This window comes from Oryza sativa, chromosome 7 (assembly GCF_034140825.1).
Source record: "Oryza sativa Japonica Group chromosome 7, ASM3414082v1".
Lineage (NCBI taxonomy): Eukaryota > Viridiplantae > Streptophyta > Magnoliopsida > Poales > Poaceae > Oryza > Oryza sativa.
In genome coordinates this window covers 21,527,447-21,540,542 of record NC_089041.1, presented here as the reverse complement: position 1 = coordinate 21,540,542, position 13,096 = coordinate 21,527,447, and the positions used below count along the sequence as shown (strand labels likewise).

General features: G+C 41.3%; 1 protein-coding gene across 5 annotated transcripts; it reads left to right on the top strand.

Moving 5' to 3' along the window:
- Nucleotides 1-1,414: 1,414 nt before the first annotated feature.
- LOC4343494 (uncharacterized) lies at nucleotides 1,415-13,060 on the top strand. 5 transcript variants are annotated; one of them, XR_001547733.3, is made up of 4 exons: nucleotides 1,415-2,320; nucleotides 4,031-4,105; nucleotides 8,406-8,661; nucleotides 8,750-9,236. XR_001547733.3 is itself a non-coding variant. In XM_015791863.3 (3 exons), exons 1-2 carry the CDS (start codon nucleotides 1,490-1,492, stop codon nucleotides 4,076-4,078), a joined length of 879 nt encoding a protein of 292 aa, XP_015647349.1. In that variant the 5' UTR covers nucleotides 1,415-1,489; the 3' UTR covers nucleotides 4,079-4,105; nucleotides 12,731-13,060. The 5 variants fall into 5 exon arrangements, 4 of the variants coding, with proteins under 4 accessions (XP_015647349.1, XP_066168409.1, XP_015647350.1 ...); XM_015791863.3 differs by lacking the exons at nucleotides 8,406-8,661; nucleotides 8,750-9,236 and adding an exon at nucleotides 12,731-13,060; XM_066312312.1 differs by lacking the exons at nucleotides 8,406-8,661; nucleotides 8,750-9,236 and adding an exon at nucleotides 12,163-12,474.
- The last annotated feature ends 36 nt before the right edge of the window (nucleotides 13,061-13,096 follow it).

Here is a 13,096-nt window from a genome sequence, read left to right as displayed (position 1 = left end):
ATTTCTATTTTCTACCTGCTCATGCATGAGCTGCAAAGTAGCCCAGGGAGGAGGAGGCGATGTTCAACGTGCAAACTCTAATTATCAGGGGAACACATAATTGGGTCGATCCAGTGCATACGCTCGTAATGGCTTTGTTAGTTTTCTAAAAAAAAAGTTAAATAAATATATAGCATCCATCTATTTAATGGGCTCTATTGGAGACCATTTGGCCCAGCATAAAATGGCGGACGGACACCGTTAAGCGTATGTACGTGACAATTCTAGAAGAGATTAGATTGGTTGAGGAACCTGCGACTTCTCCGTTAGCTGTCGGAATTTATCTGCAAGATGAGGAAGGACACGTGGTCCAATCAGCTGGCTGGGTCTCCAGCCAGCTTTAGAAGTATCTAGAAATATAGATTATATATGGACCGAATTATGCTTGATTTTGGGCTGAATACTTGCTCACTGATGGGTGATGGGTCGAATTAATGTGCAGCTATGGGCTGAATCCTATCTTACTAAGTTATCCCCCACTAACTTCTTAAACTTAACATGCAAAGATGCCACATCATCATCCACTAACAAGATGCCACATCATCATTCACTAATTAATAATATGCCATATCATCATCCACTAACAATCATCACATTTAAACATCATGCAAACATGCTATATTTTTATAGTTTTTATAATTTAAGAGATTTTCAAATACAAACATGTTAAATTATCATCCAACATAATTCACATAATGTTTCAATGTATATCCTATATAAGTATATGGTTCATACTCATTTAGTTAGTGCTTAAACGATTAATTTATGGTACAAATTATTTTTCTCCCTTTTCCCTCTAATTAAGTCATATCACATCAATTGTTTTTAGGCCCTCTTTGTTTAGACTTATAAGCCAAACTTATAAGCCGAAAAGTCCAAGCCTAAACAAATAAGCGGCTTTTTTGTTTGGCTTTTCTGAAGCCATAAGACATTCTGACACTATTAAGCCAAAAGCTAGGTTAGAGAAGCTTTTTTGGCTTATATGAGGTAGATGCATGACTCCACCATTAAATTTAAGACATTAAATCCATCGGCTTATAAATCATATAAGCCAATAAGCTAACTTAAAAGTCTAAGCCAATAAGTCTAAGCCTAAACAAAGAGGGCCTTAGCCTTTAGATGATTAATCTACGGTTCAAACTATTTTCCTACTTTTCTTCTTCTATAAAGTCATACTACCTTACTTTTTACGTTTGAATCACTATTCTACATACTATTTAAATTTAAATTATCACAAACCATATTAATTTACTTAATCTGATATTATCTAGCTATCTTACACGTTATTATTTTTGTTGTTATTATACTAAATTCCCGTAGCAATGAGCGGGTTTCATCTGGTTTACGCCTCGTTGCTGCCAGACAAGCAGGGGGCACTGGGCAGAGCCGCACAGGGAAGTGTAAGACCGAAGAAGGAACAAACTCCTCTCGATTCTCAAAGCCACCGCCGATGGCCGTCGGCGACGACGCCGCTCCGGCGGCGACCAAGATCTCCATCTCCGGCGCGGCTCTCGCGGCGCTCCTCCAGCGCTGCGGTATGGCCGACGGCGACTGCGACGGCCTCCTCTCCGGGCGCGCCTCAACCACCCCGGCTCCGCCCCCTTCCCTCTCCGACTACGACGACCACGCGCCGGCCCAGTCCGCCCCCGCCATCTCCCTCTCCATCTCCGGCCATTCCTCCCTCTCCCGCCCCTCCTCCCTCTCCGATCCCCTCGGTCGCTTCCACCCCTCCGCCTCCGCCGCCGCCGCCGGCCCCGCCTCGATCGGCTTCTTCTCCTCCCGCCGCCGCACCGCCCTCCGCCCCTCCATGCGCGAGCTCTCCCTCGCCCACTCCCTCTCCAAATCCCTCGCGCTCGCCCACCCCCTCCTCTTCCTCCTCGTCTCCCCTTCCTCCCCCAACCTCTCTACCCACTCCTACGACCACCGCGCCTTCCTCCTCATCGGCTCCCGCCTCGTCCCGACCTCGCTCCATGTCGTCAATGTCGGCCCCGTCTTCCGGGACCAGTACCACTCCTTCGCTCCCGACTCTCCGATGCCGTGGCTGCCGCTTGCACAGCACTCCTCGTCGTCGTCGGCGGCAGCAGGCGACGCGCACACCATTGGGGAGCAGAATGCGGTGGATGGGGTGGTGGATGGGTTCGGGCTAGGGAAGCTGCAGGGGATCCTGGGCTCCGTGGCGGGGCAGGCGGCGGAGATGGATGGCATGTATGCAGGAATGCTCAGGAGGCTGGAGAAGCTTGCCAGGGAGGTGGAGAAGAGCAATCTCCTTGTGCTTAAGCAGGTTATCTATTGATTCTGAACTTTTTTTGTTTATTAATGTTGCGCACATAATTATTGGATTACAGTTGCAGTAAATTTGAACTAGCTTATTGCTCAAAACTGCTTGGTGGGAGAATTATGCATTGTTGAATAGAGAAATAATTACAGTCAAGGCAACAACGTTTCTTGTATTTTGGTCGGTTTAGGAAATTTTGTATACTTGTTGGTTAGCTTTGTTCAAAGATGGTAAGGAAGATGGTTGATTCGGTTTGATTGTGACTATATAGTATAGTTGCCTAAACTGGCAGGTAACATTGGAATGTTGCCATTCAAACAATAACTGGTGCTGGGTTCTTAGAATTCATGGTAGATAGCTTGGATCCTTATATTAGTATTGGCAATTGGCTGATGGGTATTATCTATTAGATTACTCTTGAAATCATTTGGCCATTTTGGTGAGGCACATATTCTTAAAATCATTATTATATACTAAGTCTTAGGGGGCTGTAAATATTATATTATGGATTGTATTTTGATGCATATAGATTGTGTTTTAGATTCACATGTGAGGGAAGAAAATATCATCTGCTGGAACAAAATGTTCTTTCAGCATGCTAATTAAAGTTGAAGCACTGTGCTTTTATTTTACGTGCGTCACTGCTTATCACCTAACAATGGCAACAAAAACAGCAATAGTAACAAGAAGATGACGAAAGAGACATGAGAATCTCATCTGAACACAATTTTCCCACAATGCAGTTGCGTGCTGCAGTTTGGCTTGAGTCTTGAGGTCAACAGATAGGGAAATATCAACTTAGGGAGCTGCCAATGTTGGTGCCAGGGGAAATGTTACATGCAGGGTATCACCATAAACGCATTATGCATCTTTGAGGTGGCGATGATTAAGTTATGGCAAACTAACTCCTGCTAGGTTTCAAACCCCTCTAGCTTTTCTTCTTCATGGAAAACAATGGTTCCCTGCAAAAGAAAGAGAGAATGGGAAATTTGGTGGTATGCCTGATATATGTTTGTCTATTTGACTGGTTTGCTACATTAATTCTGTGTACATTTGGCGCACTGTGAAAATTACCCCATAAGGGAGACATGCCACGTTCAACCCCATGGAGGATATAACCCTGCAAAGGAAAAACAAAGAATCCCTAGCCACATTTAAGAAGTAATATTAGCCACATGTACAATTAAATTCAGAAACTTCCTTAACAATGACCAAATTGATGAGAAAACCAACCACAACATTGAAAAAAACCAACAAATGCCAGAGATAATTCACTATAACAACCCCCCAATACTAGGCAAGCAAGAATGAGAAGCTATGCTCATCTGAATCATCATCCACACCTACCTAATCTGCCCATGGGAAAAGGTGGATCCTGCGCTGTTTGGGCAAACAAGCCTAAGCTGGCCAGCTGTGTTTTTAGGGTCCATAAGTTGGGATTTATGATAATCTATTTGGTAGGTTTCAGTACCTAAACTACCACAAAGCATTTAGTGTTATTGGAATGATTTTCTTAGATGATTTATCCTCTGTTGCATAAAGAAGTTTAAGCCTTTTCCTTCTGGTTAGAAATTATTTTTTCTTCTACCACTTCTCTCAACTAGTGAGTCAATGTGGCCCATCTGTTCAGTAATTATCCATGCCTGTTCTTTTGCTCCATTCTTGAATTTTTTTCTGAAGTTGACTCGGTTGTCTGCTGACCATGTTATTTTATAGGAAAATCGGAACCTGCTGTTGAGGTTCAGATATGCAGGGTTGGAATAGCGCCAATGTTTTATCGGTCTTAGCAAGGTATATATATATATCCTGAAATTGGGATTCTGTTAAACTTCTTTCAGTATCTGATGCACACCTGTGATTGCTATGAATGTTAGTTAGGTTATTCCCAATTTAGGTTCTAGTTCATTATCTTTGAGTTTTTCACTGAGACACTTATTTGTGACTGGCTACTTTTGTTACAGTAACTGAACCATGCTTACGATATCTATATTTTACGTTGACTAATTTCTGGTATGTACTGCACTGACTATCTACTTTTTCATAGTTCAGTGGGTTTTGCAAAGTTTGTCCATCTAGGGTTGTAACTTCTATATTTGTTACTGGTAGCCAGGGTTTCCCTTACCGCCTTTAACCGCGCGGTTACCATGGTAACCGGTCTTACCACGGGTGTACAGTAATGGTTACCGGCGGTAGGGTTTGGGGAATTTTGACCAAATTCAAAATTTCCAACAAAACTGAAAAAAATCCAAAAGAATCATGGATGTAGTTCTTGCTTTTTAGTGGCGGATGGTGAAGAATTTTTTTTGAAAAAGAGTAAGATAACACATTTGAGGGCAAAACCGAAAGTAGTTTAGAAAATGGGAAAAAAAGAAATAAAGTAATGGGCCTGAAGTTGCAATGTTTATCCGACCCATTAAGGCCCAATAGTGGAGAAAATATCTCCCGTGTGGCTAGGGCTCTCCTCTCGTTCTCTCTGTCGGCATGAGGTGAGGGGGCAGAGTTTCCCTTACCTTTTGGAGAGGGGTTATCGCATCCCCGTGGTAAGGCAGTTACAGCGGTAACCGCCAAAAACCATGTGAAATACGTCGTAAAACATTTGAATTCAAAAATTCGGCGGTTTCACGGTTTGGTCACGGTTTGGCGCGGTAACCGCAATATTTGCGTGATAACCGTGATTTGTATAGTAGAACATAATAATGCTAAAAAAATTGAAAAAACACTAAGATGTGTAGAAATTAGAGATAATTATAAGATTATATATGATACTTTAAAACCTAACTTTTCGATGAAAAATGCAAAAAATCGGCCTGACCTTTTCTATATTATGGACTTTGAAGCAATTCAACGATTCATAGCATGATAATTAAACAACAACAATTCAACAACCATTTCAAAGCATAATGATGTCCACATGTAGCTCAAACAATAGAGTTCACAATATAATGTCCATGACTACATATATGATAGTTCATTATGACAAGCAACACGAATATAAAAATAGTTTGAAACGAAGGATATAAATAAGGACATACTAACATAGTGCATAGCTAGGTGTTCCACTGATTGTATGCCATGTTGTACTTCTCTGTGGACATGAGCAACAAGTTGTGTGAGTGTAGCAACCTCGCCTTGTATTCCTACTAACTTTGACCTGTCCATGATGCTGTTGATTGCCACTGACCGTACAATTGAGCATACCACTTGGGCTCTTGCCACTCATACACCCATGTAGGAGGATAATCAGAAGCTTGAGGACGGTTGTACACGTACATTGGATATCAACATTTCAATGCTAAAGGCACTGAATGAGCTATAGCTATGCTATGGTGTGTCAAGCTGCTGTTGTTGTTGGCCTCTCAGAGTAACGGTAGTTCATTGAGAGCTTGGAGCACCATGATCTTGGTCCCGAGCATCGTGAGTGAAGTCAGTCTCACTTGCAAATCAAATAGTAGGAAGAAGATTAATCGGTCGTGAATTGCAAGGTGAAGGTTGAAATAATAAGTAAAGAATTGAATTAGGTTGTGGTCATCTAACACTGTTGTGTGACCCCTAGAAGTCACATTAGTGGCACCTTGGCCTTCTTGACCATCGTCGTCTCCGTTATCTGTATCAGTTCTTGAGCTACTTTCATCGGACTCTTGATAGTCTGGGCTCCCTTGAGTCTCTTCATCGCTATCAACACTCCTTGACCGTGTAGCTAATCTGATTGTTAGTGTCGTAGAATGATAGGTCCGCTGGCCTTTGAAGGGGATCGTCATCGTCCTTCCTAACTTGGGTATTTGTTTGCTGAATTTGAAGGCGAAGGTTGTAGTTGACATAGACAAGTTTGTTGAGCTTGTTGTGTGTAAGTTTGTTACGGATCATTGTATGTATGGATGCAAGTGTGCTCCAATTCCATTCACATCCACTTGAAGAGCAACACTGATCAATCAAACGCAACACAAGTTTCTTCAAATTCGGCATGCCCGATGTAAACATAGACCGCCATTGTGCTGCAAATGCCGAGTAACATGTCATTTTAATTTTGAATACGTCGAAAGCATTCGGACTTTTGATAGTTGCATTATCTGAAACATACCAAGCCAACTTTTCCCATCCATCACCATCTTTCTTGCAAGCGGCCTCCCAAATTCGCTACTCTTACATCGATACATCTCAACCTCCAGCAAAGTGGCAGCAACCATTTCAATGTTCGTCATCCGCTCGAAGGCCTGACGGAGGTCTTGGAAGACGGTCGCACTTGCAATGTACGCGTAGTGCATCCGAGGGTTTAGTGCTGCAGCTACAAAACATGGCACAAGTTAGGTAAAGGGTTATTTACTATGAATACAAGATTATGTTAAGAACATAAGTGCTAGCTACTTGCTAACATTGATGAGTGTATCATTGGTCAGGTCGTGCAAACTTCTGTCAACAATATCCATGTAAGCTGCGTACTAGTCCCTTTCACTCGCGAATAGACTGACATACTCCATTTTAATCAATTGATATCTCAGAAGAACCTCACTCAAATTGGGGTTCTTGTCCTCGTCAGCAAAGCGGAGGGAGTACATTGCTTGGGTCGTTATTGCCTCTATGTTTTCCCACCACCCCTTGCTAGATAGGTAGGTGTGTGCATATCTACCTTCCGCTGTGCCACTGAATTCGCTTTGCATGAAGCTAGAGGAAGCCATGCACTTCATGAACTGATCTCGCTTCCTAAGGAAACTCTGAAGGAACATGTAGTTTGTGCCGAACCGTGTAGCATTCCACTTAACCAATTCACCACCTATAGTTGTTGTCACCATAGCATGAAGCTTCGAATGATTGTATAACCATCTGCAAATTTTCCTAGCACTCTGAATCACCATGTCATGATCTGGCATTTTTCCAACCTCCTTAAGAATCAAGTTAATTGTGTGAGCTACACAAGGTTGCCACACAATAGTTGGGTACTCTTGCCGCAGTAGCCTGCAAACCTTTTTATAGTTTGACCTATTGTCAGTGATAATTTGCACGACATGTTGAGGGCCTACTTCACGTACCACCTTCCTTATCTCTTGCATTAGAAAATTACAAAATAAACATAAGTCCATTACCCTAAACTTGATAACATATGGGGTAAATTTACTGCATCAATGTCGTCACCTTCTATATGAAGTTAGCATTCTGGCTTTGGCCCGTTGCATCAATGGACTTGTGAAAAAACATTATTCCATTGCAATATATCAAAAAGTTGATGACAACCATACCCGTTGGTCGAGTTGAGGAATCACACATTAGAGTAACACCATACTCAGCAAAATCACGCTTAAACCTCTTGAATTGCTTCTTTACGTACCTTCTCTGTAGCATCAAGGTACTTGCCATCTATCTCCCTACCAGTTGGAGAAGTTATGTTTTCACTTTTCACCTATAATTAACATACCAAATAATTAGTCTCTAATCTGTTAGAAAAATGTAAATCCATATTAAATGCATATGTACCCCACTTCTGTGTCTCTCATACGGTGCTGACGAAGTTTGGATTATCGGCATTTCTTGCAAGGATACCGGAGATAAAAAAAGAAACTTATCTTGGACTCACCAATCACCTCCCTACCTTGGTTTCCCTTCTTTGTGAAGAATCCTATGTCAATGCATAGTAGGGATGTGTGGGAGCATGGGGAGAACATACCACCATGCTTTCGTTGTAAGTATTGTCATCAGAAAAGGAGCGGTGGTGGGGCAACTTGACTTAAAATTCACTTGGCTAGCAAAGGGAAGGGCTCATTAGAAAAGTGAATTTTAAGTCAAGTTGCCCCACCACCGCTCCTTTTCTGATGACAATACTTACAACGAAATCCTGTTGGTATGTTCTTCCCGTGATCCCACACATCCTTACTATGCATTGACACATGATTCTTCACAAGGAAGGGAAATCATGACAGAGAGGTGACTGGTTAGTCCTGGGTAAGGTTCTTCTTTACCTCTGGCATCCCTGTAAGAAATACCGATAATCCATACCTTGTCAGTGCCATTCGAGAGACAGAAGTGGGATACGCATGCATTTAATACGGCTTCATATTTTCCTAACAGATTAGAGACTAATTATTTGATATGTTAATTCTAGGTAAAAACATACCTTCTCCGACTGGTTGGGAGATAGATGGCAAGTACCTTGATACTACAGAAAAGGACGTAAAAAGCAATTCGAGAGGTTTAAGCGTGATTTTGATGAGTATGGTGTTAATCTAATGTGTGATTCCTGGACTCGACTGACGGGTATGACTATCATCAACTTTTTGATATATTGCAATGGAATAATGTTTCTTCACAAGTCCATTGATGCGACGGGCCAAAGCTAGGATGCTAACTTCATATAGAAGGTGACAATTTTGATGCAAGAAATTTACGTCATATGTTATCAAGTTTCGGGTGATGGACTTATTTTTATTTTGTGATTTACTAATGTAGGAGATAAGGAATGTGGTAAACGAAGTACATCCTCAACATGTCGTGTAGTTTATCATTGACAATGGGTCAATTTACAAGAAGGCTTGCATACTACTGCAGCAAGAGTACCCAACTATTGTGTGGCAACCTTGCATGGCTCACACAATTAATTTGATGCTTAAGGATGTTGAAAAAAAATGCCAAACCATGATATGGTGATTGAGAGTGCAAAGAAAATTTGTAGATGTTTTGTAGCTACGGCATTGAACCCTTGGACGCACTGCGCATACAGTGTGACCGTCTTCCAAGACCTCCGTCAGGCCTTCGAGTGGATGATGAACATGGACATGGCCGCTGCCGTTTTGTTGGAGGTTGAGATGTATCGGCGTAAGAGTGACGAATTTGGGAGGACGCTTGCAAGAAAGATCTAACGCTTGCAAGAAAGACCTCCGTTTTGTTTGATGTATGCTTTTGATAATGCAATATCAAAAGTCCTAATGCTTTCGACGTATCTAGAATTATAAAATGACATGTTAGTCGGCATTTGCAGCACAATGGTGGTCTATGTTTACATCAGACACGCCGAATTTGAAGAAATTTGTGTTGCGTTTGGTTGGTCAGTATAACTCTTCAAGTTAATATGATCGGAATTGTAGCATATTTGCATTCGTACAGACAAAGATTCGTTACAAAGTTACACACAGCAAGCTCAACAAGCTTGTCTATGTCAAATATAACCTTCGCAGTCGAAATCAACAAACAAATGCCAAGTTAGGAAGGACGATGATGATCCCTTTCAAAGTCCAGCGGACCTATCATTCTACGACACTAACAATTAAATTAGAGACCGAATGGACAATGTTTGGTCCAATTCTTGCCCTGAACTAGATGAAGACTCAACTGAGAGTGAATCCCCCATACCTAGTCCACCTGTAGCCAACCTAGTGGACTTGACTGACCTTCGCAAGACCACAAGGGCGTCTATTATTGCTGAGTAGGCTGATATGAATATGTGACAGTCATATTGGAAAAAGAAAGACTCAATAGCGGCCAAAACCACCTCCATCTAAAAAAGTGAAGGCCAAAGGTTCATCAACACGGCCGAGGAGCATTGATAGCAACGAAGAGACTCAAGGGAGCCCAGACTACCAATAGTCCAATGATAGTAGCTTAAGAATTGATACAAATGACGGAGACAATGGTGGTCAAGGAGGCCAAGGCGCCACTGATGCGCCTTCTAGTGGTCACACAACAATGTCAGGTGACCACACCCTGATTTAATTCTTTACTTATTATTTTAACCTTCACCTTGCAATTCACGACCGATTAATCTTGTTCGTACTATTTAATTTGCAGATGAGGCTAACTTCACTTACGCTACTAAGGACAAGGATCATGGTGTTCCAAGTTCTCAACGAACTAACGTTACTCGAGAGGGTGACAACAGCAACAACAGTTTTACACACCATAACATAGCTATAGCTTATCCAATATCTCTAGCTGTTGACGAGAAACACAGTGGCTTGGGAGATCTGCTTAACTCCAGTGCAGGTGCAAAGCTTGCCTCGAGTGTGCTAAGGGCGTGCCAGCTGGTTTGATTCTGCAACCAGCAAGGAAACAACAAGCAAAGTTGCCGATAGCTGATCGGCTGATAGGCCGATGACATATCGTTAGTGATCCTAGCTGATATAGTTGGACCAGATCGGCTATGGATTGATGTATGAATTAAGCATAAACCTTAAATATGCCTCATCGGCTGTAGTATCATCAAATGAGTTTGTCAAGTATGAGTCGGACGATACTATATGAATAGTCGATGAAACAATATTTAGAACAAGATAGATAGATAAAGATAATATACCAGCTAATACTCTAGTACAAACTTATATAAACAAATCAATCTATATAAACATATCAAATCATGATCAGTTAATAATTTAGATAACCCAACCGATACTGATCTAACTTGATATGGTTATATAGGATGATCTATCTATATAAATGGCAAATATACATAAAACTAGTACAAGCAGCATGTATATTAGATAAGATCGGCTGAAACTCCGATACTATCTCTAATTATGATTAATTCTAGGTTAGTTTTTAGGGTTCTAAACAAGACTAGGGATGATGTATCTCAAAGTAAGTAGAGAAATCTAAAGTCTAAACAATCAAGGAATTAACCACTTTTTAAGATTGTAGATGCCTTAGTTAATCCAATGCAATTTAGTCGATACTGGCAGGAACCCTAAAGCGAGATATGACTAAATTGAGATACGAAAGCTAGATTAATTAAGACATATGATAGCAGATAGTTACGATAAAAGGACAAACATCTAAAATGACATAATAGCCCCGATAGCACAAGCCATCGAGACGGGTTACCTCTTGTCGAGATAACTCACTGAAAAGAACAAAAAGGGTGGTGATGCGCCGAAGTTGTATTGGATTGTCTCCCGTATTAAAGTGGTATGGGGTTCATATTTATACCCCGAGGACAAAATTGGGTCCATTATGGACACGACTTAAACTTTCCCAAAGATAAAATAAAACAAGACCATACGGCGGTCTATTACCAATCTCTATCAAACCTACTCAAATATCCTAATTAATCGATACAATTGTCATAATCGAGCTCTATCTCTAATTGGCGATGACAGTTATTCCAACCCAGGCTCATGCCAAGCCCAACTCATAGCATATCGGCACAATCAGCCACTTGCGTTATCGGCTTGACCAAACTCAACTTTGTTTCTAGCCGATATGATACCCAGCCGATACGCTACCCGACTTCAAAACCGACTCGATCTTGCTCCTTCTTCTCCGAGTCTGATGCAAAATTCCGTTGTTAACACTAGCATTGAAAATGGATATCCAATGTGCGTATAAAACCATCCCTAAGCTTCTGATTATCCTCCTCCTACATGGGTGTATGAGTGGCAAGAGCCCCAGTGGTATCCTCAATTGTACGGTCAGTGGCAATCAACAGCATCATGGACAGGTCAAAGTTAGTAGAAATACAACGTGAGGTTGCTACACTCACACAGCTCATGTCCACATAGAAGTACATCATGGTATACAATCGGTGGAACACCTAGCTATGTACTATGTCAGTATGTCATATCCTTCGTTTCGAACTAGAACTTCTATATTTGTGTTTCTTGTCGTAATGAACTACCGTATCTATAGCCATGGACATTATATTGTGAACTCTATTGTTTGAGCTACATGTGGACATCATTATGCTTTGAAATGTGTGATTGTTGAATTGTTATGCTATGAATTGTTGAATTGCTTTGAAGTTCAAAATATAGAAAATATCATGCCGAATTTTTGTATTTTACATCCAAAAGGTAGGTTTGAAAATATCATATATATTTTTCTAATTATCTCTAATTTCTATACACATTTAAGTGTTTTTCAATTTTTTGTAGCATTGTTCTGTTCTGCTACACAAATCACGGCTACCATGCAAATATCGTGGTTACAGCGCCAAACCATGCGGTAACCGTGACCAAACCGCGAAATCACCGAATTTTTGAATTCAAATGTTTGACGATGAATTTCACAGGGTTTTCAGTAACCGCCTTACTGCGGGGTTATGGTAGCCCCCATCCAAACGGTAAGGAAAACACTGCTGGTAGCAGGTGTTCAGTTCTGTTAATGGATGAATCAGGAAAGATGTGCCACGTATACTGAGTTTGACTCGTTCAATTATGTGCTAGTCATGCTACTAGTTAGCTGCACCAAACAGAAGTGTTCTTATTGAGATATGTATGATACATGGAAAACCCTGTCATAGGCTGACCATTCTGGGGATACCATTACTTGTTCGCACTACAAAACACTCATGTGCTGTGCAGTCTGAATGCACTGGCTGCCTGGCACTAGTAGCTCTGGAAAGCTTCAGTTTGGCTTCTTTGATATCTTGTTTGCATCTCCCGTGTACTGTACATGTAAATATGAGTGCGCACTGATCATTGTATACAAATCATTTTTTAGGATGTATTATGCTCTACAGACTACTGGAGTACAATATATCAGCTTCGCTTAAGCTATCTCTAAAGGTTTGTTAAGACTTAAGAGTCGCCACGGGATTTGTATCATTGTATGGAAGAAGGCGCATGGTACCGAGGATGAGAACGGGGGAACATCATGCGGAAAACTGGTGTGGAAGGGGCGCGTTTGTGTTGTTTGGTATGCGATGGACAAGGCTGAGCTGCATCACCATCAAGGCATCAAGACCTGCATTTGTTTTCTTTGTTGTCATCATCCTTGCTGGACTCGTCCTTATTTGTTATTCCCACGATGTTATTTGTTCAGTTCTTGCTATATTGGACAAAGGCTCTTAATGACGATGTTTGGCAG